The sequence below is a fragment of the Aythya ferina genome, assembly GCF_964211825.1.
Source record: "Aythya ferina genome assembly, chromosome: 1".
NCBI classification, from domain to species: Eukaryota; Metazoa; Chordata; class Aves; order Anseriformes; family Anatidae; genus Aythya; species Aythya ferina.
In genome coordinates this window covers 1,423,167-1,448,810 of record NC_140296.1, presented here as the reverse complement: position 1 = coordinate 1,448,810, position 25,644 = coordinate 1,423,167, and the positions used below count along the sequence as shown (strand labels likewise).

General features: G+C 55.8%; 1 protein-coding gene across 5 annotated transcripts; it reads left to right on the top strand.

The window, feature by feature from the left end:
- Positions 1 to 922: 922 nt before the first annotated feature.
- CHRDL2 (chordin like 2) lies at positions 923 to 25,367 on the top strand (the record flags this gene model as incomplete). Of its 5 annotated transcripts, none has more annotated exons than XM_084494337.1 (11): positions 923 to 1,004; positions 7,394 to 7,506; positions 7,829 to 7,922; positions 8,737 to 8,879; positions 11,729 to 11,822; positions 12,941 to 12,996; positions 14,240 to 14,408; positions 15,324 to 15,518; positions 18,139 to 18,321; positions 22,458 to 22,550; positions 24,173 to 25,367. In XM_084494337.1, the coding sequence occupies 11 exons, from the start codon at positions 923 to 925 to the stop codon at positions 24,250 to 24,252; spliced, it is 1,302 nt and encodes a 433-aa protein (XP_084350463.1). In that variant the 3' UTR covers positions 24,253 to 25,367. The 5 variants fall into 5 exon arrangements, with proteins under 5 accessions (XP_084350463.1, XP_084350464.1, XP_084350465.1 ...); XM_084494338.1 differs by lacking the exon at positions 923 to 1,004 and adding an exon at positions 2,354 to 2,573; XM_084494339.1 differs by lacking the exon at positions 923 to 1,004 and adding an exon at positions 2,410 to 2,584.
- Between the last annotated feature and the right edge of the window lie 277 nt (positions 25,368 to 25,644).

Sequence of the window (25,644 nt, the reverse complement as noted above, 5' to 3'; positions counted from 1 at the left end):
GCTTTACTGGGAGGGGAGGTGCCGTGGGTGTTGAGCCCAGCTCCTGGAGCACCCCAGGGCAGGATCCGACCCTCGGCCAGGGCAGTGGGCGCAGGGGTTAAAGCGTGTGGGTCTGCGCCCCCCACCCCCCCAAAAAAAAATATTAAAAAAAATAAAAAAAGGGAAAATTGCAATAATAAAAATGAAAAAAATCCCCAAAAGCCACCCTGCGGGTCTCCCCCCCTCCTACTACTCTTCCTTCCCCCCCCCCCATCCTCCCCAAACCTCCGCCTTTAATACCAACAAACAAACTCCCGGCTCTCCAAAAGGAGGCGCCTTTGATCGGAGCGAGGCGAACCCCGCCGGGCACCGGCACCGGCACCGCCGCACCCCCGGGCACCGGCTCCGGGACCCCCCCACACCCTCCAGAGCATCGGGACACCGGTACCGGGACATCATCGGCACCGGGACATCCCCCCCCGGGCACCGGGACACTTCGGGACATCGATCCCGGGACGCCCCCGGGCATCGGGACGCTTTGGGACATCGGCACCGGGACACCCCGGGACACCGGCTCCGGGGCACCCCCGAGCACCGGGACGCCCCCGAGCATCGGGACAGCAGCAGCAGCCCCGAGAAGCAGCCCCGGGACCCCGTTCCCCACCCTTTTTCCTCTTCTTCTCCACCCCCAACCCCGAGCCACCGCCGCGCAGCGCCCCGGGAGCGGCACCGGGACATCGCGCACCGGCACCGGAGCGACCCCGGGCACCGGCACCGAAAAAAAAACCCCGGTATCGCCACCGAGACACCCCTGAGAACCGGGATCGGAGTTTCCCCGAGCCCAGGGACCGAGGCAGCCCCCGGGAGCAGCACCGGGACCGAGGCACCCCCCCCCGGGTACCGGCAGCGAAGCCCCCCCCGGGGCACCGACCGCCGGGCTGCGATGCTTCCCGGTGCGGGTCCCCTCGCCTTCCTCCTCCGGTGCCTTCTGCTCCTCTTCGCCTCCGAGAGCCGAGCCCGGGCTCGTAAGTAGCCCCCGCTCCCCTCCTGCCTGCATTCGTGACCCTCGTGGTGTCTCTCCGTGCCTCAGTTTCCCCATCGCCTCCCCAAAATTGGGGAATTTTTGGGCTTGGGGAAAAAGGGGTCGTGCGCTGGGTGTCGCGCAGGGCAGGGGGCTCGTTTGCAGCCCTGAGCAGGTCCCGTCTGCTTCTCACCTCCGAGATTGATGGAGGAATGAGAATTTGGGGGAAATAACCCCCTCGGAGTGAAGCTGGGGGGGCTTTTCTCCTCGTCCAGCGATGATTTGGGATGGGGAAGGGAAGGGAGGCTTGGATGAGATGTCCCGTCATGACCCTGCACTTCTTCTACCCTTTAAGCTACCCAAATCCCAGGAGAGTTCATGGGGCCGGTGGCTGTGGTAGGCTGATTTATGGCTTGCCCGGTGCCAGCGCTGCGTTAGGCTCTCGGGAAAGTCGCCCTCCTGGAGCACAGACCCCAAAATGTGGGCTCTGGGTTCCTCATTTTGGATGTGGGGTGAGCTGGGGGAAAAGCAGGTGGATGGATCGGGATGCGAGCGAGGGGCACAGGTACAAGGGAACGGGGTAAGGTTTCCAGCCTCTGCTTCCCAGGGCTGTGTGGAGCCCCAGAGGGCAAAATCTGAGTGAGTTTGGGTCCTTTTCCCTTCCCTGCTCTTATCAAAATCTGCCGAGCTCGGTCGGTGGCATCATTTTTTGCACCATGGGTCTGATTCCTCGCTCCACCAGGGCTCTGCCAGCCGTGGTACCCACGTTAGGAGGAGGATGGGGACATCCCCCGAAGGTGACACAGATGCTGCCGAGCTGTTTGCTCTTTGGAGATGGCAGCAGAGCCCCCAAATTGGGCACAAATCGGGGATTTTCATGAGCAGAACCACCTGGGCACGGCCCTTGGTCCCAGGGGGATCCAGGTGTGTTTGAGGACGGACCCAGCTTGGGGGGGAAGCTCTGGGGGTTTTGTGGCAATGGTGACAAAGAACCAGGGCTGTGGGACAGGGACGGGGTCTGCTCACCTCCTCTGCTCGCTGCCTCCCATTTCTCTCGAGGCCAAGCACTGGGGACAAACGAAGGCAGGAATAAATTGGTTGCAAGCAGGCTCATCAGCCAAGAGACCTACAGTGTCTTGGCTAAAAATAGGTGAGAAAGCAGAAAGGCTCGGGCTTCGAGGCAAGTCAGAAAAGAAGAATTTGCCCATAGAAACAGGCTATTTTAGGGGATTTACACTCTCAGCTGAGAAAATATTGGAGGCACAGGTTACTGGGCTGAAAGTGCTGCAGCCCGTCGGCTGTGAGTAATTCAGCGGCAACAGCTTAACGCAACGAAGTTTTGGCTGAGGGCATTTAAACACCAGCATCTCTGGAGAGCGCAGGGCAGTGCTTTTCCCCAGGAGCTTGGAAGTTGCTCTTTTCGTTTGTTTATCCCGGTGGCTTCTGGAGAAAGGGGCTCCGCCTGCCCTGCTTCTCAACTTCGCACCGCGTTTGAATCCAGGGTGGTGAGGGACGGAGAGCTCCAGGATGGGAGGAAACGGGAGGAAAAGCAAAAATCCCGCTGGTGGCCACGGTAAGGGAGAGGTGAGGGCTGCACACCCTGATTTGGACATCCAGGTGTCTCTCCTGGGGAGGAGCAGAGGGAAACGGGGCCTCATCTGCTGCTCCTGGAGCCCCCGGGGATGCTCCGGGTGCGGGGCTTCCCTTGAGCTCCTCTGCCCTGGCTTTGGGCAGCTCGGTGGTAATTCACGAGGCTGTGTTTGCAGAGCTGCAGGGATTTCTGGGCTCCCAAAGCCCTGAGAAAGAGATGTCCAGCCCAGGGCTGAGTAAGGCAAACGTGTGGGAAGTGATCTGGACACGAGCGGAGACGTTAGGATGCAAGATGTCAAGAGCCTGATGTGTTTTAACCAGTCCCTTCGCAGCTAAGTTGCGTTCTAAGCCCTTCATAAATACCGGGCTGTCACGGGAGCGCCTGGACTTTCTGTACCAGACAGTGCTTTTTTTTTTTTTTTTTTTTTTTTTTCTCTTTATTTATGGCTGCTCTTAAAACTTGCGCTCTGCTTTGCACAAACTGCTCGCCTGGCGTGGCAGGTGCCTGACATCCCAAATGCTGGGGCCAGGAGCCCGTCTGAGACGTGCCCCGCGTGGGGCAGGGCTCTGGGGAACAACGGGGGCCGTGGGGACGGGGAAATCCTGCACTGGAGCTAGGGAGAGAGGCATGGAGAGGCATGGGGACAAGCAAGGTGTCGTGTTTTTGCTGAAACCTGCGGCGTTTTTCGGCAGCATCCTTGCTGGGAAAGCTGGGATCCAGAGGGAAACTCCCTGCTGGGGAAACTGAGGCACGAGGCTGGGGGGGGTGAGCAGGGTGGAGTGGGTTTACCCTCGTTTTCTGGGCTTTTGGGTCTTGTGGGTGTTTTTGCCCCTTTCTAGCCACGGTTCAGGCTTTAGGCTGTGAGCCCATGCTGGGGATAGGTGTATGAAGGCGAATGGTTCCTTGGGGATGTAAAAACTGCTTTTAGCCCCCCATGACCCATCAGGATCCTCGTCACAGGTCTGGAAACCCCAATCTGGGAGCAGGGGGTGTGAGGGCAGGGGCTTGCACGGGCCCAATGCACAAAAACACGCTCCACCGAGCATCAGTCCCGGTATCCCGAGGGGAGTGAAGTGAGCACAGCTGAGCAAAGGAGGGTTTGGCAGCCGAACGCGGCCAAAATGTTCAGGCAGTAGGATGAAAAACCCATGGGGACGTCCTCGTCCTCCCAGCCTGCTGCTGGGAGAGGGTTCTCCATGCTGTCGGGTTTATCACCTCAGACTGGTGTCTCTAGATGGTCTCGTGGAGATGCTGTTCCAGTGGGTTCAGACAGCATCTCAGAGCCTCCTCAACAGCCTCATGTGGTGCTTAAATCTTCTGGCAGCTGGCAAACGTCCCACAATATCTGTCCTAAGCCTCCCAGGCTTTCCCCAGGCCGATTGCTTCTTTCTGTCCCCGCCGTGGCCAGAGATCTTTGCACTAGCCCTCTCTTGCCTCACCCCCTGTCAGACTTCTCATCTATCACACACCGCCCTTGCTGCCCAGGATGCAATTAATGATAATTAATGATAACTGAAGGTAATTAATGATAATGAGAGTAAGCCAGGGCCTGGGCACAGCCTCAAGCATTGCCTGGGGGGTGTCGGGCTCCTGCTCCTGGCACTCTCCCCAGCATGGTGTTGGCAGTGCCTATGGGGGATCTGCCAAATGCGTGGGCTCTGGTTGGGGACAGCCTGTGCCAGATCGCTTCCAGACATGAACAGGGCTGGGCCACTGGCCCCAGATCCCACCTGGGGCATTTTGAGGTTTATTCAGATGTTCCTCACCCAGGACAGTGCTGGAGCCACCTCAGAAAGCGGCTGGTGGCCAGGGAGGCCTACAGCCCATGATGGTGCTCTGAAGGGCGCAGTCCCGTATCGGGAGCTCGTGTATTTGGTCAGAAAGTGGTTGAATGGGGCCTGTTTATGAGGTTTTCACAACCAGGAGCTCACCCCTTCCTAAATATGCTCCCTGATGCCGTGGGGCCCCCTCCAGGTGTGGGGTTTCCAGGTTTAGGATATCACGGCCTGGTTGTGTCTTGGAGGTGGATGGAGGAGGATGGCTCCGCCTGGATTCTCAGTCCTGCAACCATAAAAATGCTCCACGGCCCAGGAGTCCTCCCTGGAAAGTGAGAAGCAATGAGAGAAGCCTCATCTGGAGTGCTGTGTCCAGTTCTGGGCTACAAAAAAGACAGGGAGCTCCTGGAAAGAGTCCAGTGGAGGGCCACAAAGATGATACGGGGTCTGGAGCATCTTCCCTGTGAGGAGAGGCTGAGAGACCTGGGGCTGTGCAGCCTGGAGAAGGGAAGATTGAGAGGGGATCTCATCAAGGTGTATAAATACCTGAGGGGTGGGAGACAGAGGGATTTGGCCAAACTCTTTTCAGTGGTCTGTGGGGACAGGACAGGGGGCAATGGCCACAAAATGGATCAGAGGAAGTTCCTCACCAGTATGGGAAAGAAATTCTTCATGGTGAGGGTGACGGAGCACTGGGACAGGCTGCCCAGGGAGGTTGTGGGGTCTCTGGAGATATTCAAGGCCTGTCTGGATGCCCACCTGGGCAACCTGCTGTAGGGAACTGCTTTGGCAGGGGGATTGGACCTGATGATCTCTGGAGATCCCTTCCAACCCCTACAGTTCTGTGATTCTGAAATTTTGGGATTCTAGGATTCTGAGATTCTGGGATTTTGGGATTCTGGGATTCTGTGAAGCAAAGCAGCATGAGTGTAGTGAGCATGCCGTTGCTGAAGACACAGTAAGTGAGGAGGCTGAAAGGCACGGGAGCGACGCGCTGCCACAAATGGCTTTTCCCTCCGAGTGAATCGGGAAGATAGCCAAGCCTTGACCTCTGAAAATGAAATTATTAGCCTGGCATGGGAAGAAATGATCCAGAGCCTCCAGCTTTTAAGCCTCCTCCTTCCATCCACCCCAGCTTGCTTTTAACCAAACACGTGCGCGCCTCTTGCCAAATAGGCGGCATAGTGCTGCTGAGATGCGGACAAGCGTCTGCTGCTGCCCAGCGCTGCCAGTCGGCTTTAATTTTACCAGCGGGCCCTTTGCAGACATGAATCAGGCTGCTTTCGAGGGCTGGACCCAAACCAGGGCTCCACTTGTGAAAGGCAAGTGATTAAATGTTTGAACGGAGCAGCCAACTGGCATGGGAGCCTGCGAGCCGAGTGGGGCCGTGTCACATGGAGGCAACTTGATTTCTTCACCCTCAGCATAATTCACGAAGATGCTGCAAGCAGGGAAAAATGAAGTCATTTTCTCACCCTTTTGCAAAGTGATGATGAGTTTTTTTTTTTAATATATTTTTTTCTCTCCCTGGTATTTGCAGTTTCCAGCCATGCACTCTGCATTTTTGCATGCTTTGCTGTAAGCCGGTGCACGGATGGCCAGGAATATGGGTTTGCTGACTTGTCAGAGGTTTGGAGCATGCTATGAATACTCTGTAGAGGCAAGAGAGGTGAAAGGAGAGTGCCCCAGCCTGACACTGATGGCATCCACCTAAAAATCATTGCAAATCTCCACCTCTCCAGATGCAGTGCTGGCCCCACCGCACTGAGCTTGGGCCAGGCGGTCTGGACACCTGGTGGCCACCTGCTTGGAAGGTGCAACCTGGAGAAACTCATGCTTGAACCCAGCACCTCAAGGAGGAGCTCAGAGCTGCTGGGAAACCCCTAGGTTTGCCCTTTCCCAGCAGCTGCGGAGGATCTGCTCATAGCAGAGCATCCCTTGGCTTCATCCTGAGGACGCTCAGGAGCTTCAGGAGGGACGGCAGCCCACCGAAACGTGTTCGTATGAGGTTTACCTGGTCGGAGGGAGAAATGCTGGCGTTAAGGACGTGACATCTCCAGCTTCGGCAGCAGGAGCTGGGCACCGTGCCTCAGCAAACAGCTGTCTCCCCTCTGCCCTCTCCCCCAGGGCGCCGTAAGGTTTTAAAGGCCCGTAAATACTTCAGGGAGCGTAAACATCTCAGCTGCCTTGCAGCAACGTAATCGCCCCAACTACCTCAAATCCCCTCGATGACATAACCTTTTAAATCACCTTCGGTTTTCAGTGGGGCTGTAAGCACTTAAACCACTCATAACACACGGACAGGCGTGTGCTTATTCACCAAAGGGCCTAAGCAGCAGCGTGTCGTCCCAGCTTTTTGGGGTTTGGGGACACGGCACGGGGACAGCCACCAGGCTGCGGTGGACTTATGGGGTCCAGGTTCGTGTAGGTCTGACCTACATGGGGCTGGAGTTTGGCCCCATAGGGCCAGGCGATGCTTTTTGGTGCAGACATTGAGGATGGCTGAATTGGGCTTTCTGGCCAAAGCCCTGGGTTGGTGGTGGTGATTATGGAGCCGCACGTCCTCAGGACTTGAGGACTCGAGATCCTGCTGAAGGGCTGGTGTTCAGCTTCCTCCTCTCTCCCCCACCTTCTGGCCTTTCTGGGGGAAATCCAGTCCTGGGGTGTCACCCTGAAGACACCTCTCCATCTCCAAATGAGCACGTTTTATGCTCCGAATGTTTTATACTCCAAATGAAACGTTTCAGAGGGACGACTAATTTCTGCGAAGGCAGTCCAGCTTGCACGGCACAGCTGCCCTTTGGTCAGAGGGGTCCCAGCCTAAAGAAACAGGCAAAAACGTGGCAAAAAGATGGATTTTGGGGGAGTGTCTCCGGGTCTGGGCTGGTAGATGGGATGTGACCATCAGCTTCTCGTGGGTGATGGCACGCAGCTACCGATCCCTCCTTGCTCTGCTCATCACAGAGGGAAGAGAGCTGTCCCTGGGGCTGTCCTTCTCTCATGTAGCTTCTCCCCGTTGTTTTTTAGGGCCGGATATGTTCTGTGACTTCAGCGGCAAGAAGTACAGCCCAGGAGAGAGCTGGCACCCCTACCTGGAGCCCCAGGGGCTGATGTACTGCATCCGCTGCAGCTGCTCCGAGGTATGTCCCGGGCAGGGTGCCCCAAGAAATGAGCAGGGTGCCACCACGTCAGGGCACCACGGGCTGGTTCTGGGGTCTAATCTGACCAGAGAAACCCCTTCCAGTCCCGTGGGGACATAGGATTCATATATTTCATTTGGATAAAGCCCCACGTGCCCCCGTAGGTGTTGGCCTGACCTCATGAGGGAGTTGTCCTCCTCCTCTGCTGAGCCGCCTAGAGAAAGGCCAAGAAAGGGGCAACTTTGGGAAGCTCTTTCTTTCCTCTTGGGGTGAATGTGTAGATGGAAAAAAAAAAAAAACACATTTTTTTTTCTCTCCCCAGAACGGGAACACCAGGTGCTATCGGATCCAGTGCCCGGCTCTGCAGTGCGCCAGCCCCGTCACAGACCCGCAGCAGTGCTGCCCGCGGTGTCTCGGTAGGGGAATGTCCCTTGGGAAGGGGATGACAGGAGCCAGGGGGGAATTGTTTCATGGTCAGAAGATCCCATCCCCCAGAGCTGGCACAGCTGGGGCTTGTAGCTGTGAAAAGGAGACAAAAAAAAACCCTTCTGGGGGTGGGTTGCTCCCTGGGGTCACCACGCCAGTGCTGGGCCATGGACACACAACATCCTTGTCCCCTCCTGGGTTTTTATGCCAAAGAAACAGGCTAACGAGCTCTAAAAAGCTGGGAAACTGAGGCATGGTGGACAGCAGCAGTGACCACTGCCCTCATCGCTCTTGCCTTCCCCCCAAAATGTCACTTCGATGTGAAAGGACCCTTTAACAGACCGCCTTCTCCAGCTCCCCCCATCCTGGGAAGCCTTGTAGGGAGAAAATGTCAGCTTGCAGCTCAGTGACAAACCAGAAGCCAGCACGTTAATGGGATCATTTGGCTGCAAAATGTGTTGGACGCAGAAAAAAAAAAAAAAAAAAAGAACATTTTTGAAGATTTTGCATAAAATTCTTGAATTTTTCCCTGCCTTGAATGGGATCACCTCCAACATCAGCCAGAGCCAGATCTAAAGGGCTTCTCCCATGGGTAATTAAATCCCACTAAAAATGAATGACATTTGCCTGGGTTTCATCTTCGTGATGAGCTCAGCGTGGTCAGGGCAGCCCCATTCCCCACCAGCTTTTGGGGCGTGTAGAAGGTCCTGGTCCTTTGGGGCTGGTTTGGGGGGGGGATCTGATGAGTATCCGTGCTGGCAGGGGCTGGCTCTCACCCCGCTGCTCTCTCATCCTCTTTTCCAGAGCCAAACTCTCCCTCTGGGCTCCGGGCACCTGCCAGGTCCTGCCAGTACAACGGGACGACGTACCAGCAGGGCGAGATGTTCACCACCACCGAGCTCTTCCCCAGCCGCCAGCCCAACCAGTGTGTGCAGTGCAGCTGCTCCGTAAGCCTCCGGGGAGCCCACGGGAGGTGGGGAGGGGGTTTGGGGTCTTCTCCTGCACCCCTGCGATGTCCTCCTAGGTTAAAAACCTCTGCTGTGCTGAGCCTGAAGATCTGGTCGCACCGTTTATTTGCTGGAAATCCCATGGATGGGTTCAGGGCTGGCACAGACAGGGCTCCTTGGGGTGGGTAGGGAGCAAAACCTTGTCCCAGGAGATGGAGATTGGTCTCTGCAGCATCCAGCTGTCCCACCTGCCCCACTGGGACATCTTAAGGAAAAAAAAAGACAGCTGGAAACCTCTCTGCACCTGCACAAAGCCGATGAGTTTGTAGCAAGGGGGACCTGGGAGAGCTCAGCCCGCCTGCGAGGTGACGTGGATGTGAAGGGACAGCTCTTGGGCGTCAGAAAATCTTGGATATTGAGCCTGGCGTGGGGCTGGTGGGGCTGAGCTGAGCTCCAGAAATGATTTGGTGGCTCCCAGCCCCTTCTGGGTGCTGGGGGGTGGTGGCAGAGAGGTGGGGGCATCCTCTGCAAAAACCTGGCAGTCAGGGATGGCGACGGGCAGGCTCCTGGCGATCCTCATCCCACGCGCTCGGATTTAATCAGAAGCAGAACCCAGGGCTTGAAAAACATTTTCGGGAGGCATCTGCCTTTTCCCCTGCGTTGCAGGGACTGCTGCTTGCTGGTTTTCAGTGCTGGTCCCAATCAGCTCATCTGCTCCGTCCTTCCTGAGGTCTGGAGGCCACCCTGTCACTGTGAAAAGTGGCAGGGATGCTGTGAGGCCCTCAGCATCTATCACCGTGATGGATTGCTTTTCTGCTACCTGTTACCAGCCCTGCAGGGATTTTCCTCCTCCCTGAGCCCCCAGCGATGTCTCCTGAGATGAAGCTTGGCTCTGCTCTGCCCAGCCCTCTCCCGCGGGCTGGAATCCTGCAGAAACCTGTCGAAAAGCAGCAAGAATCACTCGGAGGGGGGAAGGAAGCAGCCTGGACGGAGGTGATGCTGAAGGTGTGCGGAGCGTGGGCTGCGAGAGCCAGGAGCTGAGTGTCAGGAGATGGCTGGAGGAGTTCTTTTTCCTCTGGAGGCAGCAAGAAAGGGAGTCAGAAAGTGCTGGACTTGGACGCTGCCGTAAAAAAAAGGGTGGCACAGACGGCACTGATGGTTCCAGGCTCCGCTGGGCTGTGCTTTGCTTGCAGCAAAGAATTATTCTGAGCTCGGCCAGGGAAGAAAAGAGCAGTGAAAGAACCCAAACCACCTAATTTTTCCATGCCAGGAGCATGCACGTGCTGGTTACCGTCAGCTGATGCTTTTACTGCAGTGTCTGCGATACCTGGCACACCTGGCCTGAGCCCTTGGGGTCTGTGTGAGCCTGGGAGCAAGGTGCTGGGAGCTAGGTGGCAAGAGTTTACACTTGGAAATTATCAGAAAATCATGGAATAACCTGACCTGAACCCACGAGGATCGTGGTGTCCAACTCCTACAGCTTTTATACAGCTTCTGAGGCTGGTTCCTCTCTTACCAACCCCAACTGGATGCCAGATTGCCTTCTGATGGGGACAAATACCATGGAAAGAGCCCTCAAGAGCCCTCAAATGCAACTGTGAGTGCCCACGTGGCCCTGCTTCCAACCCCACCATCACCAGGACCTGCTGGTCCCGCTCGGAGGCACTGGCTCTCGCTCAGCCTCTGTTTATTGGGATAATGCCTTGGATACAAAGGGGAAAATAAAAGGATGACTGTGAGCCTTGCAGCAGTGGGGTCTTGCTGGGCTGTGTCTGATGTTGTCAGCTGTTAGAACAGCTGCGGGAACAGCTGGGCTCAACGTCTTTGAAAACCGTCCTGAGACCGGGGCCTCCAGCCCAAATCCTGCTTTTTTTTTTATGACGTGATCTCTCCCGCCCAGGGCAGGTCTTCGCTGCGGCAGAAGGAGAAAGGAGAACGTGGTTCCCTGGCCAAGCCCTGCTCCCTGCAGGTCCGACCCACGTGCAGGTCCCTGAAGAGTTTTGTTTGCAGTGAACTCCACGAGATCCACCAGATTTCTGCCTCCTCTTCGTGGTGGCTTGGCCCTTTGGTGGCAGAAGGAGCTGCTGTGATTTAGTTTTTAAGGACATCCTCGGTTGACCTCTTGCTTTCCATTCACCGAGAGCTTGGTGGCACCCTGGAGGAAATTCCTGTGTGGCCTCGTTGTTGGGCTCTGCTTCTGGACTGCTCAACATCCCCGCCAACCCTTCTGCAAGGCAGCAAAACCCAAAAGGCTGCTGATCTGCTGACCCAAGCGGGACTGGGATGCGCTCAGGTCAAGACTGGCCTTGGCTCACGGTTTTCAGCTGGTTTCACTACAAATTCTCTCCAAAGCAACCACCAAGCCAGTGGAAGAGAGTCTGCACCTGAACATCCACCCGCAGCTCTTGGCCCAGTGCCTTTGTGCTTGCTTCTGGTGCTACTGAATCGCCCAAAACAAAGGGTTCAGCACCCCGATTCCCCTCTCCCCCTACCTCCTGCAGGTCCTCGTCCTGGGATCTGTTAGGGAACGGGTCCTTGTGCTGCTCTGAGTTGGTGTTACGGAGAGTTTGCAGGTCTGTGGTGGCTGTTTCAGAGCTGGTGGTGCTAACGAAGCCCGAGGACGAGGCGCTACCTACCCCGTGTTGGGGTAGGATGCTGGATGAAGAGCAGGGCAGATTCTCAGCTTTTGGTCATTGGTCAGTGATATTTGAGGATGGCTTTTTGGGGTGTTGATGATTCCTGCTGGGTCTGCAATTTGAAGTGCTGCCACCCCGATATTGGGACCATTCAGCCCTGTCTGCACCTTGACAATGCTGACAATGCTTTTTTTTTTGGCTCCTGTCCCCTAGGAAGGCCAGATTTACTGCGGCTTGGTGACCTGCCCGGAGCTGCTGTGCTCCTCTCCCCTCACGGTGCCGGACTCCTGCTGCCAGGTCTGCAAAGGTAAGGGGGGCACGGACCCCGTAGGGACGTTGCATGCTGCTGGTGCTCTAGGGAAGCTTCTAGAACAGTCAAACCCTAGGGAAAACCCCCAATCCACCTAAATTGAGCTTAGCTTTCACTCTCACAGCTCTCCAAAGCAAAGTCCTGAATTTGCTGCTGTTTCCCCTAACTCATTTAATACCAGAAATATCTGAAGCTTGAAGGCAATGGTGACCCCTTGGCCATGGCCACAGAGTGACCTGTGGTGCCTCCTCAAAGCTCTCCCCTCTTGCATCCCATAGCCCCAGCCCCTATTTTTTTTGTTTTTTTTGGGGGGGTTGCTGGCTGCTGTTGAAAAAGCAACAGAAAACTGGGCTGGGGTTGCCTCTCAGCACCATGTGGGGTTGATTCTTCCTTGTGGTAAAACAAAAGTCGCTGGGTTTTGCAGAATCAAAGACTTTCAGGTCTGGAGTGATATATTTAAGACTGTGATGACCCCATGAACAAGACAGACATTTTAAAATATTTTTCATGGCGTCTGTATGGCCTCGTTGAGTTCACCAGGAGCAAAGAGGTTGCTCCAAACAGAAGGAGAATGTTTTGCTCCGGCACAGGCAGATTTCCAGAAGAGCTCAGGTCCCACAGAAAGCCCTAGGTGAGGGCCAGACAGTGCAACCAGTGTGCACATTGGGAAGAGCAGAGTTTGGTCCAGATTGGGTTGGTTGTGGGACACCAAGAAACCCACTTTTACGGAGCTGTGGGCACCACCAGAGCTTCCCTTGCACTCGGTGCCATCTGCTCAGTGTTTCATGAGAAATGTCTTTGAATTTAATGCCAGATCATCCCCATCACCTCAGACTCTACCTCTGGGGTATTTCCATGCCACCTAATTTCAGAAGGCTACAAGGCCAAGTCTTTTTTTTTTTGGAGCTGAGCTCTCATTAACCATCAGTGGGGATAAAAGGGGTTTTGGCGTGTGACACAGAGAAGCCTTTTGCTTTGAGTGATGTGAATTGCATATTCAAAGCTCTCAGGGGTCCAGCACCCTGCAGAGAGCTGGTTTTAGTCAGCTGGACCCCAGAGAACAAACCCTCTTCTAGCTCTGCTGCATTTCACTGGACTATATTTTTTCCTTGCAGATGGCTCATACGAGAAGTCTGCGGAAGAGGAGCCCCTGCAGTTAAACAGAGGTGTTGTACGTGACGTTTGCATTTTCAAACCCAGAGCGTTGCTTCTAACACAGCTCCATTATACAGCTCAAACAAAGCTGTTTGCCCTTGGCCATAGCCTTCTCCAAAGGAAAAAATTAAAAAAAAAGGCCATAAAAAAGCCCATAGTAGCTCTACTATGAACCACTGACACTCGGTTTGCAGTTGAGTCGTGCTTGGGTGACTCTAGGTGAGGGCTACCAGCACAGGCTGAGACCTGAAAGCACCAGGTGAGGACTCTTGGCCTCTCCTCTGGAGCATCTCTGATGGCTTTGGAAGAGCAAAAGTCCTGTGGGAACTGGAAATCTTGGGTGCTTCTCCTCCTCCTTGGCCAGTGGGTTAAGAGAGTTGAGAATGGAGCAATTTCAGAGGTGACCAACAGCCAGATATGATCCTTGCCCATGGAGTTAGATGGCCCAAATCCCTCTTTGGGGGCTTTTTCTCTAGATGTTGTTTTTTTTCCTCTTCCCCATGGGCTCAGGGGTGTCTCCCCCAAGTTGTAGCTCCCAAAACAGCCAGTACTGGAGCTGGCCATGAGGATTCCTTCCCCAGGCTGTTTGTATCAGCAGCCCCAGCAAGGAAAAAGCAACTCCTGGCTGCCGAGGGTTGATTCAGGGTGACATTTCAGAGCTGGGCAGCCCACGCCAGGTCTGTGGGATTAGGTCACTTACAGCTCCTGGCCCTTCCCTTTTCCATACTGCTGGGTGAGCTGCCAGCATCACACCTCCACCACCTATAAAACCTCCAAAATAGACACAAGGGGACCCTTTGTGCTGCATGTCTTGTCCCAGCGTTCTGCTCTTGGAAGCCTGGGATGTTCCAGGGGTTTGGGTCCTGCTGGCTGGCAGCTCCTCACCCGTGTTCGTGGTGCCAGCCAGGTGAGAGGGCAGGATATGTCCCGTCCTCACCTCGCTGATCCTGGGTGGGTCGTGCAGAAGACAATCCTCAGCTGTCCAGTGAGTGTCTAGAATAACCCAGCCTGTTTCAGGACCCCAAATGTCTCCCTGAGGGTGCTGTGTTGGGCTTGGGGTGCTGTCCCGATGAGGGAAGGTGACCCACATGCAGCCTAGGAGGTCACCAGCGTGTAGGGCATTGGCACAAACTGCTCAGGACCCTTTAGATGGCACTGAGAAGGTCCCCAAACCTTCCCATCCTGACGGAGAGCACCGTGAGGTTTTTTTCCAGCACAGCCTGGGTCTGAGTCCTGTTCTTTTCTCTGCCTGTCCCCAGAGGCACTCGCAAGACCAGTGCTCGGGGGAAGCGATGGGCAGGAAGCCCCTCGGAGCCACGGCGTCCACCGTCCTCAGCTCCTCCCTGGAGTTCATTCCCAGGAGCTTCAAACCCAAGGGAGGAGGTGGCACCACCGTGAAGATCGTCTTGAAGGAGAAGCACAAGAAAGGTAAGGGATGGAGGGGCCGGGTGCTCTGTCCCTTGCCTGAGTTGACTTCTCCAGGCCTCGGGACCCCAGGGAAGCTGTTTCAGCAGCAGTTTTCCACCACTGGCTGCCACCAGACTCCTCCACAGCCAACCTCACTCAGCCATCTCCAACCTGGTGGCCCAGCCCCTGTCCCACAACCTGGACGAATCCCCAACCACAGGAGTAGGGGAAGGTCGGTCCTTGGGGTGTTTTGGAGACTTTGGGACCTGGGAAGGGAGGTGGGCAGCTGGAAGACCTCACGTGGTCCTTCCAGGCCCCCCTGCTGCAGTGGGACAGGGGGGTCCTCCTTGCACCTACCTTCCATGGGGTGGGTCTGTCCTGGGGCCATTGTCATCCCCCTGGAGGGGAGAGCAGAAAGGCAAGATGGGGAGACAACTGCATGGAGCCAAAGGGGAGAAAGGCAGGTTCCTTCTCCCCCCCGGGGGCTCTCCCACCGCTGTGCCTCCAGAAGGGCTCTTCCCAACCCTTGGAGGTGAAGCCCTGGAGGAAAGCTTTGGGACCTCCAAAAATTTGCATGGAAAAGTCAGCAGGTGGCACTCTTTGCTGTGCTTGGGGCTGGCGATGGCCTTGGAGGGACCCTGGGCTCACAGAAGCCAGGAGACAGGTGAGGTCCTGCCCGCAGCTACCCCTCACCTCCCCTGGGGTGCTCGGCCCCATCCACCTCCACCTCCTGGAGCCTCGTCCCCTGCTCCTGGGGCACCTCCTGGTCGGGGTGGCTGCGACATCCCCGCGCCCACCGTGCCCCGGGTGTGCTGCTGGCGGGCTGAGGAATTTGGGATGTTGTGGAAGGTGGCGAGCTCCAGCAGGCCCTGGGCGTGCCAAGAGGAGGAGGATTTATTTCCAGGGGCGTCAGGCTCTTCTCTCTGTCTCCTCCAGCTTGCGTTTACAACGGGAAGACCTACTCCCACGGGGAAGTGTGGCACCCCGTCTTCAGGCTCTACGGCCTCCTGCCCTGCATCCTGTGCACGTGCAGGGACGGTGTCCAGGACTGCCAGAAGATCTCGTGCCCCAAGGAGTATCCCTGTGACTACCCCGAGAAAGTGGACGGGAAATGCTGTAAAATATGTCCAGGTACGTGGAATCCCACCTGCTCCTGCTGTCTCTTCCGTTTCCTTTGTGTAGCTGTGGTTGAAAGCCCTAGGTGTGGAGGTGAGGAGGGTTTCACATCACTGGAGGCTTGGATTCAGGCTGGGCGAGCAGGTTCAGCAGGGCAAGCGCTGAAATAAAGGCTGTGCTATCCTGGAGGGCTGCCCCACAATGAGGGAACTGCTCCGATCCCAAAAAGTTGCGTGCGTTGGGTGGCTGTAGTCCGGAGAAAGATGCCTGAAGAGGTGCGTGCCAGCAGTCCTCAGACAGGTAGATCGTGTCCCAGCTGGGACACGAAGTCACGGGATTAAATTGTGGCAGCTGAAAAAATGCAGGTTGGAAATTAGAAGGGGATTCTCCAGGTACGGGGTGTCTGTGGCACCCATGGTTTGGTTTGAGTTGGGGTTAAAATCCCCATCCCTGGAAGGAACGGGTTACACACAGCTGTTGGGGTGTACCCGGTGGGACCAGGCTGGTTGGGACACGGTGAGGAGGACCTCATTTTTCATCTTTAATAGGTTTTGGGTCTCTCCGTGGCTTCTAGGTCTTTGGAAAGCCATTCATCTGCAACCACAGTCGTGGAAAAGATAGATCAGGGCATGAGATCTTCTCCTGCTCTCTACTGGAGAATGTTTTCTAGGTTATCCCTCTCCATTCTATGATTCAGCATTGGGTGTTTAGATGATGGACCACCCACTGCTTCCCTAGAGAGACCTGAGCCTCCCCGAGCCTGGCTGCAGATGCAGGAATTGCTGGGTCATCTTTGATGAGCTCTTTTGGGGTGGTTTCACGGAGGGGTCTCGCCAGGGAGAGCAAGCGAAGGACGTTATCACATCAAGGAATGGGGGCAAGCAGGCTGCAAAATAATTTCAGCTGGGATTTTTGAGGTTTTCCTTCTGCCAGGCAGGGAGGTGCTGGGACGGCCTCCCCTGGGGAGCGAAGGGCAGAAGCTCAGCTTGTTTTAATAAGGTTTGTGATATGTTTATGAGCAGGATTTATGACGTGGTGCCTGGTGGGAATGGGATGTGATGACTGAGCAGAGCCCTTCCAGTCTTGCGTTCCCATTATAGCAGGTCTCTCCGGTTTAAAGCCTACAGCTTTCTCTGCTGGGATCTTGTCTGCTCTTCAGTCTTCATTTATTTCCAGTTAAACACTCCGACCCAGCCAAAACGATTTTTTTTTTTTTTCTTGCTTTCCAGTACTCACAGATAGCAATCACACACACACACCCCGCTCAGCCAAGCTACATGCTTGTCCCTTGCTTCACTGCACGGCGGTTTCGCCCGTCTTCTAATTCCGGGCACTTTCCATGACTGCCCTCCTCGTGCTCCTTTGTACGTGGGAGCTTGGAGAGAAACACCGACTGCTTTCTGGGTCTTTATTCCTCCTCCTCAACGTGCTGCACACCGTTGGCCATCGAGTGGCTCCGGCGTGAAGCTCCGAGGTTGTTAAACACCTCTTGTACCTGCGAGAGCATTTAATTCCTTACCAAATGCGGATGTGGGGCTGCCTCGAGCCATGCAGCAAGCAGCCATGCATGAGGAGAGGTTTGGTGGTCAGGGATGGAGACCCTGCACCCAAACGCCGTGGTTATCCCGCGTTGGGTCACGCTGGGGCTGCAGGGTTGAGTGCTTTTCTTCTGGTTGCTGAAAAAATCCCACTCTGCATCCCGTTAATTTGGGATTCCCATCCCCTCTGCCCTGGTGGATGCGAGGAGTGGCTCAGGACCACCCCAGAAAGCATGGGGAGAGCAGAATCGGGCCCAAAATAACCATCCTACTAAAATAAACCCCACGTGTCTATTTATAGCCCAACTTTCTTTCGAGTAGTGTGAAAAGCTCCAGCATCCAAAATGACTGGGAGAACAAGGCTAAATTCAGCTGAGCTGAGCTCCTCTGCGTTCCAAGGACCACAACCAAAGGCAATAAATCTCCTTCCAAAACCATGGGGGATTCTTAATTACTCCAGAAGCAACAACAACAAGAAAATTAGCGGCTCTTCTTCAACGGGGGGTGTTGAAGAAATCCCCCTGGGGTCCCCGGCGGTGGCGTCCGGGGCCGAAAGAGCTCAGCGCGGGTACGGGGAAGGGGCTGGGGCTGGGGCTGAGCCCACCCACGGGGCTGGGACGGGCGCTGTGCCCAGGCAGCCCAGCCGCAGCCCTGGCTCCCGTGCTGTGGGCTCGTCCCTCTCCGCTTCGCTGACGTTGCTTCTCCGGGACATGGAGCAGGGAACCCAGCCTGGGTTTTCGCTGCGTGGCGATGGCACCGAGCTCCCCGCGGTGGGTTTGGGGGATCCAGGTGGAGCACAGCACCCTGCCCTGTCCCTGCTGGTCCCAAAACTAAAGGGGATAGAAAATATGGGGGTGAGCAGGTCTACGGATCCTATAGCAACGTCGCCTTTTGCTTCCAGCCCTGGTGTGGGTGTTGTGGGGCTGTCAGGATCCCAGCCCAGCTCTGAGCCATCTCCCAGCTCTGGGGAGCAACGCGATGTCCCACAGCATCAGGCACAACAAGGTGCCACCCCTGGGTGCTGAGGTGGCCTCTTCCATCCTTCCTGCCCCTCTGCACGGCCCTAATTAATAAACTCTGCTCTCCTTTGTCCCCAGAAACCAGAGTGAAACCCACAGATGAAATCGCCACCGCCCAATGCGGCAAGAACCCCAACCGCGTCCTGGTGTACATGTTCGTGCCACCGAGCTCCGAGACCTCCAAGGAGGTCCTGAGGACGATCGCAATCGAGAAGGAGCCCTCTGAAGAGGTGGAAATCTACAACTGGAAGCTGATTAAAGGTGAGTCCCGTAACGAAACCAGCCAGCGACGGCGAGAGTGCGTGCAGAAATGCGGTGCTTTCCAAGCGTTGTTCAACTTTTCAGGCTTTTTCTAGCGGTGCTCCAGACCTCGCGTAGTGAGTCGAAACCTGCTGACAGCAGGCTGGCGTTCCTAACCCTCCCTTTCACACTCTCTTGCTGTCATTGCATGCAAACCAGGGCTTGGAAACCACTCTTGGTCCCAGTGTACCCAGTGGCACGCTGTAACACTACCCGGAGGCACAGCACGTGGGCAAACAAGGCGGGGGCTGCGGGGCTGTTCCTCAAAACCTGCCTGCTTCCATGCCAAACACGCACGGAAAACAAACAAGCCAAAACACTCCCAGTCACTCTGCAGTCTTAGCTTTTGCTCCTTCTTTTTTTTTTTTTTCCCAGTCCTCCCACTGCTGGGAACAAAGCTTGCAGAGCTTCCACAAAATGCGTGCGGGGACGATGAGTTTTCCCCAGCCTGGATTTGGACCCGTAGGTTGGCGTGTCCTCCAGCAGTCAGAGCAGGGCACGTAACCCGTGAAATGACACCGATCTGCCCACACACCCAGCTGTGCAGCACCCAGAGGAGCCTGTCTCCACCCAAGATGCGTGGTCCAGTAGAGATTTGTGCTTGGTTTTTGGGTGCCCAAAGCAAGACCCAACCCGGAGCCTCCATCGGAGGTTCTCCACCCCTTGCAAAACCTCGGGCACTCGAGGTCCGTGGAGCTGGGTGTCTCGTGGACCTCTGTGAGCAGAGATTTGGGTCTCCTGGGTGTTTTCGTGTCTCACCTTGCTCCCAGAGGAGTCCTCTGGCTGGCCTCCCAGCCTCCTAGGATGGCCACACGTGGGTAGCAATCAAAGAAATCACCTCCAGAGATGCGGAGCCGTGGCCGTCACTGCGTTTCCATCCTCCCCCTGCCCTCCTCCGTCCTGCACGCTGCCCCTCTCCCCGTCCTCCCCCCACCACGCCGAAGCCTCCCTCACAATGGCACCTTGTAGCTGGAGGACAGCTCTGAGCCTGCACTGTCTGGGCCCCACCGTTTCCTCTCCTCGCCGCTTGGCAGAGGTCGCCACCCAAACCTTCTCGCCACCTTCCCAGGCCAAAAGCTTCGCCTCTGCACGGAGCTCCCGAGCCCTGCCAGCCAAGGACAGGGGAGGCCCTTGTCCCCGAGGCCAACACAGCTCTTTTGCTTGGCAGAGGGAAGTGTTACTATTGGGAAAGGAGCATGAGCTCAGGCACATATGGATTCCACCTCTCCATGGTCCATCACTCTACCAACAGAGCAGCGTGTGTGGAGAAAAGAGCCTGCGAGGCACGCCTGGAGCCCGGCCAGCTGCCTTTGTACCAAACCTACGTGGCCTCCTCCGTTCCTGTGCTGGGACGGTGCCTCCACGGGGCAGGACTCAGCAGGAGAAGCTGGCAGCAACGCCCAGCCCCAAGCTTGGCCCAGCTCGCACGGGTCGTGGTGGGGGCTCCCCCGTGTTTTTAGGGGGTCCGGATGGCTTGGAGGGGTTTGAAATTTGACTTTCGGATGTTTTGGAGAAGGGATTAGAAGACAAAAAAAGGAATGGATGGGATCAGCGTGGTTCAGAGGCTGTGTCATCTGCTTCCTCGTGGATGCCTGGCTGTACGTGGAGGTGCAAAACCCCAAGGACCTCTTCCCCGTGTTTACCCTGCCAGGCTGTGCATTAGGCAACACCCAAAAAATTCCTTTCTCTCCTGAAACCCTGCAGCTCCAGGGCCACCAGCGATCTCCTCTGTCTCACCACACCGGCGTGCCCTCACGCCTGGTGCGTGCTTGAAGGTCTCCTGCCACGGAAACTCTGGGATCCAGAGCCACAAACCCTTTCTGTAGGGAAAGCTTCTCCTGACACGCAGCCTCCCTGAAGCTCCAGCTCTTCGCATTTGCTCTGGGTACAAAGCAGACTCCTTTCCCCCGATGAATTTGAAGATGCCGCCAGCTCCTGCCCATGCCCTCTCCATTTTTTTCAGTCTTCCCTTGATGTCAGCAATTTCTGGTCCTTTGGTCCTTCCTGTATCTTTGCTCTGGGCTCCCTCTGTGTCTTTCTTAAGTGCAGAGCCCAAATCAGAGCACGGGGCTCTGATCAAAGCTCTCTCCTCTGCATCCTCCTGGTTTGGGTCTCCTACACACGTGCACCCACGTCTCCATCCACCTGCTGATGCTCTCGGGTCCGTGTTCTCCCTGCAGACTTTTCAGAGGTCTGTAGTGCACAGACATGGCTTGTACCAGCACAGTTTGGGTGAGGATGCTGCCTGGTGTTTTTCTAAGGCTGAACCCTGTAGAAATGCCCACTTTGTTCATAATTTAGCAGGTCCTGACACCATTTTCCTGAGACTTCGCTCCCAGCCTGGCACAACGTGCCGCATTTCTGCAGCCACGGTGGTCCCCACGTGGAACAACTGGTCCCATCCACGCATTTTAGGACGGGCAGAACACCTCTGTGGAAGAGCCTCTCTCTCCCTTCCATCTCCAAAATTAGCAAGGATGGATTGCTGCCTCTGGTCATTAATTCATTCCTCGTGCTCCCTGATACTGGGATCTATCTGGGTTTGGTCCTGAGGCAGGGTGGAGAGCCCCAAGAAGTGTGGTGAGTGCTGGACAGCCCCGGTGCCTCTCCCCATCTCATCCCCCATGAGCCAGGGTCTTTGGGCAGCTTCTTCTGGCTGTGAAATGGCACCAACCAGCCATCACCACCCCAAAATGCTCTCGTTCTTCACCAGCTCCATCCTGTGCTGGCTTTTCCACGGCCGGTGGGCTTTTCAGATCCTCACCACCTCGCACCCTCCGTGCTCCACGTCCTCATTCCTCCGCAGCTCCCCAGCTCCTGGCATTTGTCAGCAGTGACCATCCGGCGGCCAAAGGTCTCAGCCAGCTCTCCGGGGGCTCTCGGGTGAAAATTATCTCGGTCGGTTGATAAAAAGATGTTTATCTCCCGTGGCTTTTGTTTAAAATAGCCTCCTGGTTACTAATGTGCTGGAAAGTGCTTCATCAGCCACGGGGGCTACAAGCACACCCTCCTGCTCCTTTCTAAGTATAGACCATGAGGATTTATTGAACACTTGTGCCTTCCTTGCGTCATTAACAGTTTTATTATCCCCATCCAGTACCTTCTTTTCTTACTGGTAGGACTCCTTTTTCCTGACCCACTCGAAGGGCTTATTAATAGCCCGGCCGGCCGCATATTTCTCCCGCTGTACTTTAACTTCCTGTGCTCATTTTCCACAGCCCGCAACATCTCAGTTATACACATCGCTTCCCAGCCGTTACGTGCCCTCTCCATGCGTAATTGCTGCTGGGAAGGGAGAGGGAAGGGCTCTCACCCAAACGAGGGGACCACGCCGCCCCCGGCGAGATGCTGGGCGCACGGGAAGAGGCTGGGCGAGACGCGGGGAAGGATGCGCCAGGCATACCTGCCCCCCCTTCGTCACGCCTGCGGGCGAAGAGGAATATCACGAGCCCTAATCCCACGGAAAGGTCGCTTCCGTTGCTAAATGCACGCTCTGCTTTGCTCGGGTCAGAGCTCTGAATCAGTCAAACCCCCCCCCTTCTCCTAACGGGACGGTGCTGGCGCGGGCAGAACCATCCGTCTGCGCTGAGGTCAGTCCCGATTTCCTGTCCCGGAGGAGTTTTAGGGCTGGGGGGCAAAGGAATGGAAAAACCTTGGTGCTGGCTGCTTCGAGGAAAGGGAAGCGTTCGGGGATGGAGGGGGCTCTGCGGTGTCCCCACGGGTGGGGACTGGGGGAGAGCGAGCAGAGAGGAAAGGGGGGACCTGGGATCCTGTTGATCCTGGTGGTTTGGGGGAGATCAGAGCTCCTCCAGGGCGAGATATTTTCCAGAGCAACAAAAATCTTATTGATTCCACCTGCTCCGTGGTGTTGCAACGCCGTGTTCCGATTTGGTGAGTAATGGCTGGTTGGAAATGAGCTCGCTGCCAGCCCCGGAGGCTGGACATCCCAAATTCCCAGCAGGTTTCGGTGGCAGGACCCCGGTGCATCCCTGGTGCCTCCGTCCCTGGGCTGCGCCTCTCAGGAGGGCGAGATGAGCATCTCATCATCAGCCCCCAGCTGGTCCTTTCTGTCTGACGCCTCACATTTCCCTCTGCAGGGATATTTCACTTGATCCAGACCAAGAAGATCAGCAAGCAGGAATTCAAGCAAGAAGCACAAAACTTCAGGCTGATCACCAGGACGGACGAAGGTAGAGAAAAAAAAACCCCAAAACTCCCCTCCTGCCTGGCCCCAGCACCCCGAGCTCTGCTGACGTGCGCTGGCCGTGCCTCCGAGGCTGCCCAAATTCAGAGCAAAGCGTCGGGGAGAAGATTTGTGCAAACCCAGCGGGGCCAGGGCTGAGCTCCCTTCACACGCAGAGCCTGCCCTCCTGGTCAGCGGTCACATTTTCACTTTATGGCACTGGAAAGGGCAGCCAGCTTGCTAAAAGTGGCCGCGCGTGCTTGTGAAATCCAAAGGCTGCACCTCTCCAAAGCCCGTAAAACTGTTTGATTTTTATATCTAATCCATCTGGCATTACGGGGAGAAAGAGAGAGAAAAAAAAAAATGATGCGAAGGATTTGAAAGAAAAAAAAAAACCAACAAAAAACAAACTCTGAAATATCTTTTAAAATCATTCTTAATGTTCTTGGATGTGCGTAAATGTTACAAAAAGCAGGAATGCCAGTGCACATGCCGAGAGTGCCTGTGCAGAGCGCAACTGCCGTGCTATTTCCCGCTGGCTGCCTTTTCTCCTGGGCTGGATTAGACTTTAATGGGTCAGGCTGGGATCGAGCCCACTCCCGCGTTGCTCAGCACCCACGGGATGGGGTCTTGGGTCGAACCAGCCCGCCCAAAACCTCTGGCTGGGGCAGGTGGGGATTTATTTTCACCTCCAGCCCGTTTTTGACATCTCTCGGCCAAGCCCTGAGGGATTTTCAAGCCCCCTCGCTCCCAGGTTGGGTTTTGCACCGGGATGGGGTCTCTGGCACGTGCCTCAGTTTCCCGTGATGAATAACCCTGTTGGGAAACCATCCCTCTGCTGCCACCGCATGTTCTCGGAAAGGACTGGCCGGGGATTTCTCCACCACAGGAGGTTCATTCAGGCCGAAAATATGCCCCCAGGGAGGGCTACGTTTGGGCTGCGTAATCCTTGCTGGGATTACGCGGGGGCGACCCCCTGGAGGGGATGCGAAGAAGGCTCTGAGCCTCCTCCAGCATCGCTGGGGTTGAGGGGGGTCCACGGGAATTTTGGGGTTTGGGGGGAGTGAGGAGAGGGGCTGGGGGCTTGGTGCCTCTTTTTGGGGGGTTGTGTTTGCTTTGCAGGGAGTTTGCAGCCCACTGGTGGTGCTGAGAGGGGACCTGGGGGTTTCTCCTCCTTTTTCAGCTGCATCCTCCCCACTGCAGGTCATTGCAAAGCCCTGTAAGAGGAGCTAAGGCTGGGGTGGCAGCAGAAAAACAAGTGTAAATGTGTTTTTTTCGGAGCAATCCCCCCAAAAATGGGTCTGACAGCGATTGCCCCGTGCCAGCAAGGCGTACAGAGAAGCACACCCAACTATGGGCCACAAATCATGAATTTTGGCTTTCTGGAAGAGTCAGAGGACAAACAAAAACCCTTCTCTCCCTGAAATAAAGGGGCTCACACTAAACCCAGCTATGCTGGGGGGCTGCTTGCCTGCTGCATTAACTGGCCATGAGTTGGATCTGGCCCTCTGCGCTCCAGCTAAAACACGTGTGGAGGGGATGATCCCCATTTCAGAATGGGAAAAGTCTTTTTGAGAAAAAAAAACGCTGAAAACGGGTGCTAACGAATGTCCTTCTCTGCTCCTCCAGGTCACTGGAACATCTTCCGAGCCCAGACGTCGGAGCTGAAGATGACAGAGAGCCCAGAGAAAGAAACAAAGAACTTGTAAAAGGAGAAACTTTAACCTAGCTATCGATTTATCTACACCCACACACACATACACACCTACCCATATATACGAAAAAAAAAACCCAAAAACTCGCATTATTCAGTAGACTGGCACAGCAATAAGAGGTACACTAGTGTAAAGGACAGCAACTCCAGCAGAGGAACCCAACCGAACCGCCGCCGCCGCCGTGCTCTGGGGGAGAGCAGACACGGCCACGGCCATCCCCTGCTGCCAAAAATGCCGGGTGTGCAGCGGGAGAGGCAGCAGAGGGAGGCCTGGTGCAATGTGAAGAGAGGAGGAACTCCTGAGGAGCAGCAGGAGCCAGCAGCCAAGCAGGGCAAGACCCTGCTCTGTACCACTGCCGGCGTAAAGGTGACCTGCAAGGAGAGAAAAAAAAAACTCCCTGCCTCCTTTCTCGGAGGCCCTGTGAGCTGCAAAGGGTTTCTTTGGCTGAATATCCCCCACAGGGTATTTCCTCAGAAGTCTTTCCTCCTCTGTTTCAGCTGGGAGAGTTTTGGGGGGCACTTTCCCTTTTTTTTTTGGGGGGGGGGGCACTTTCCCATTTTTCCCTTTGCAGGTCGTGGAGCGATGCGATTTTCGGGAGGCCGCGCCTGCTGGCACCGGTGACGCCGCAGAGAAGGAGCTGGGGCCACAGAAGAAGGGTGGTGGCACAAATTCAAGGCCGACAGCAGCACAGCTGCTGCTCGGGGGGACGGGGGCGATGCCACCCCACTGCTGGTGCCACCCCCGTCTGTCCCCTGTCCCCTCTCGCCGCAGGATGTAAGCTTAACCGGCTCCGAGACCCCGAACACTGCACTAAGGTTGCTGCTACGCGTGTTACTATGCTCTGTATTTATATATATCCTATCCTACATGCTATATTCACAGGAGGGACATCTCCCAAAGAGCCATCAGGACCATTGCTGTAGCGTGGGGAGGAGGGCGTGCAGCCGCGCTGCTCTCCCCCCTGACTGGAACTAGCTTTGGGGGATTTTCAGGTTGTTTCGGTACAAGTATTTATCCCCGGTTTCCTGTTTTATTCCGTTTTGATAAATCTATTTATTTGGAGATCCGGAGCTGTCGGATAAAGCTGATTAAAGCGTCTTTTTGATTCACCCTCCTGTGCCGGCTCTCCTTTCCCTGCAGTCTTTCTCCCACGTCCATATTTTGGCAGGAGGGGGTTGCACGGGGCAGCCAAGTGGCCCCACTCTTGCATGGCACGATCCCCCACCCTGGGGGCCACCTGCTTTGGCCACCTGGATTTGGGGAGACGATTTTTAGACCCCTCACCCAGCAGCTGTGGCATCACCTGGGGCATCATCCTGCCGTGGGGCAGCACCAACCCCGCTTGCTGATGGTGTTTTGGGGCTAAGAATTGGGTTCAGGGCTGGC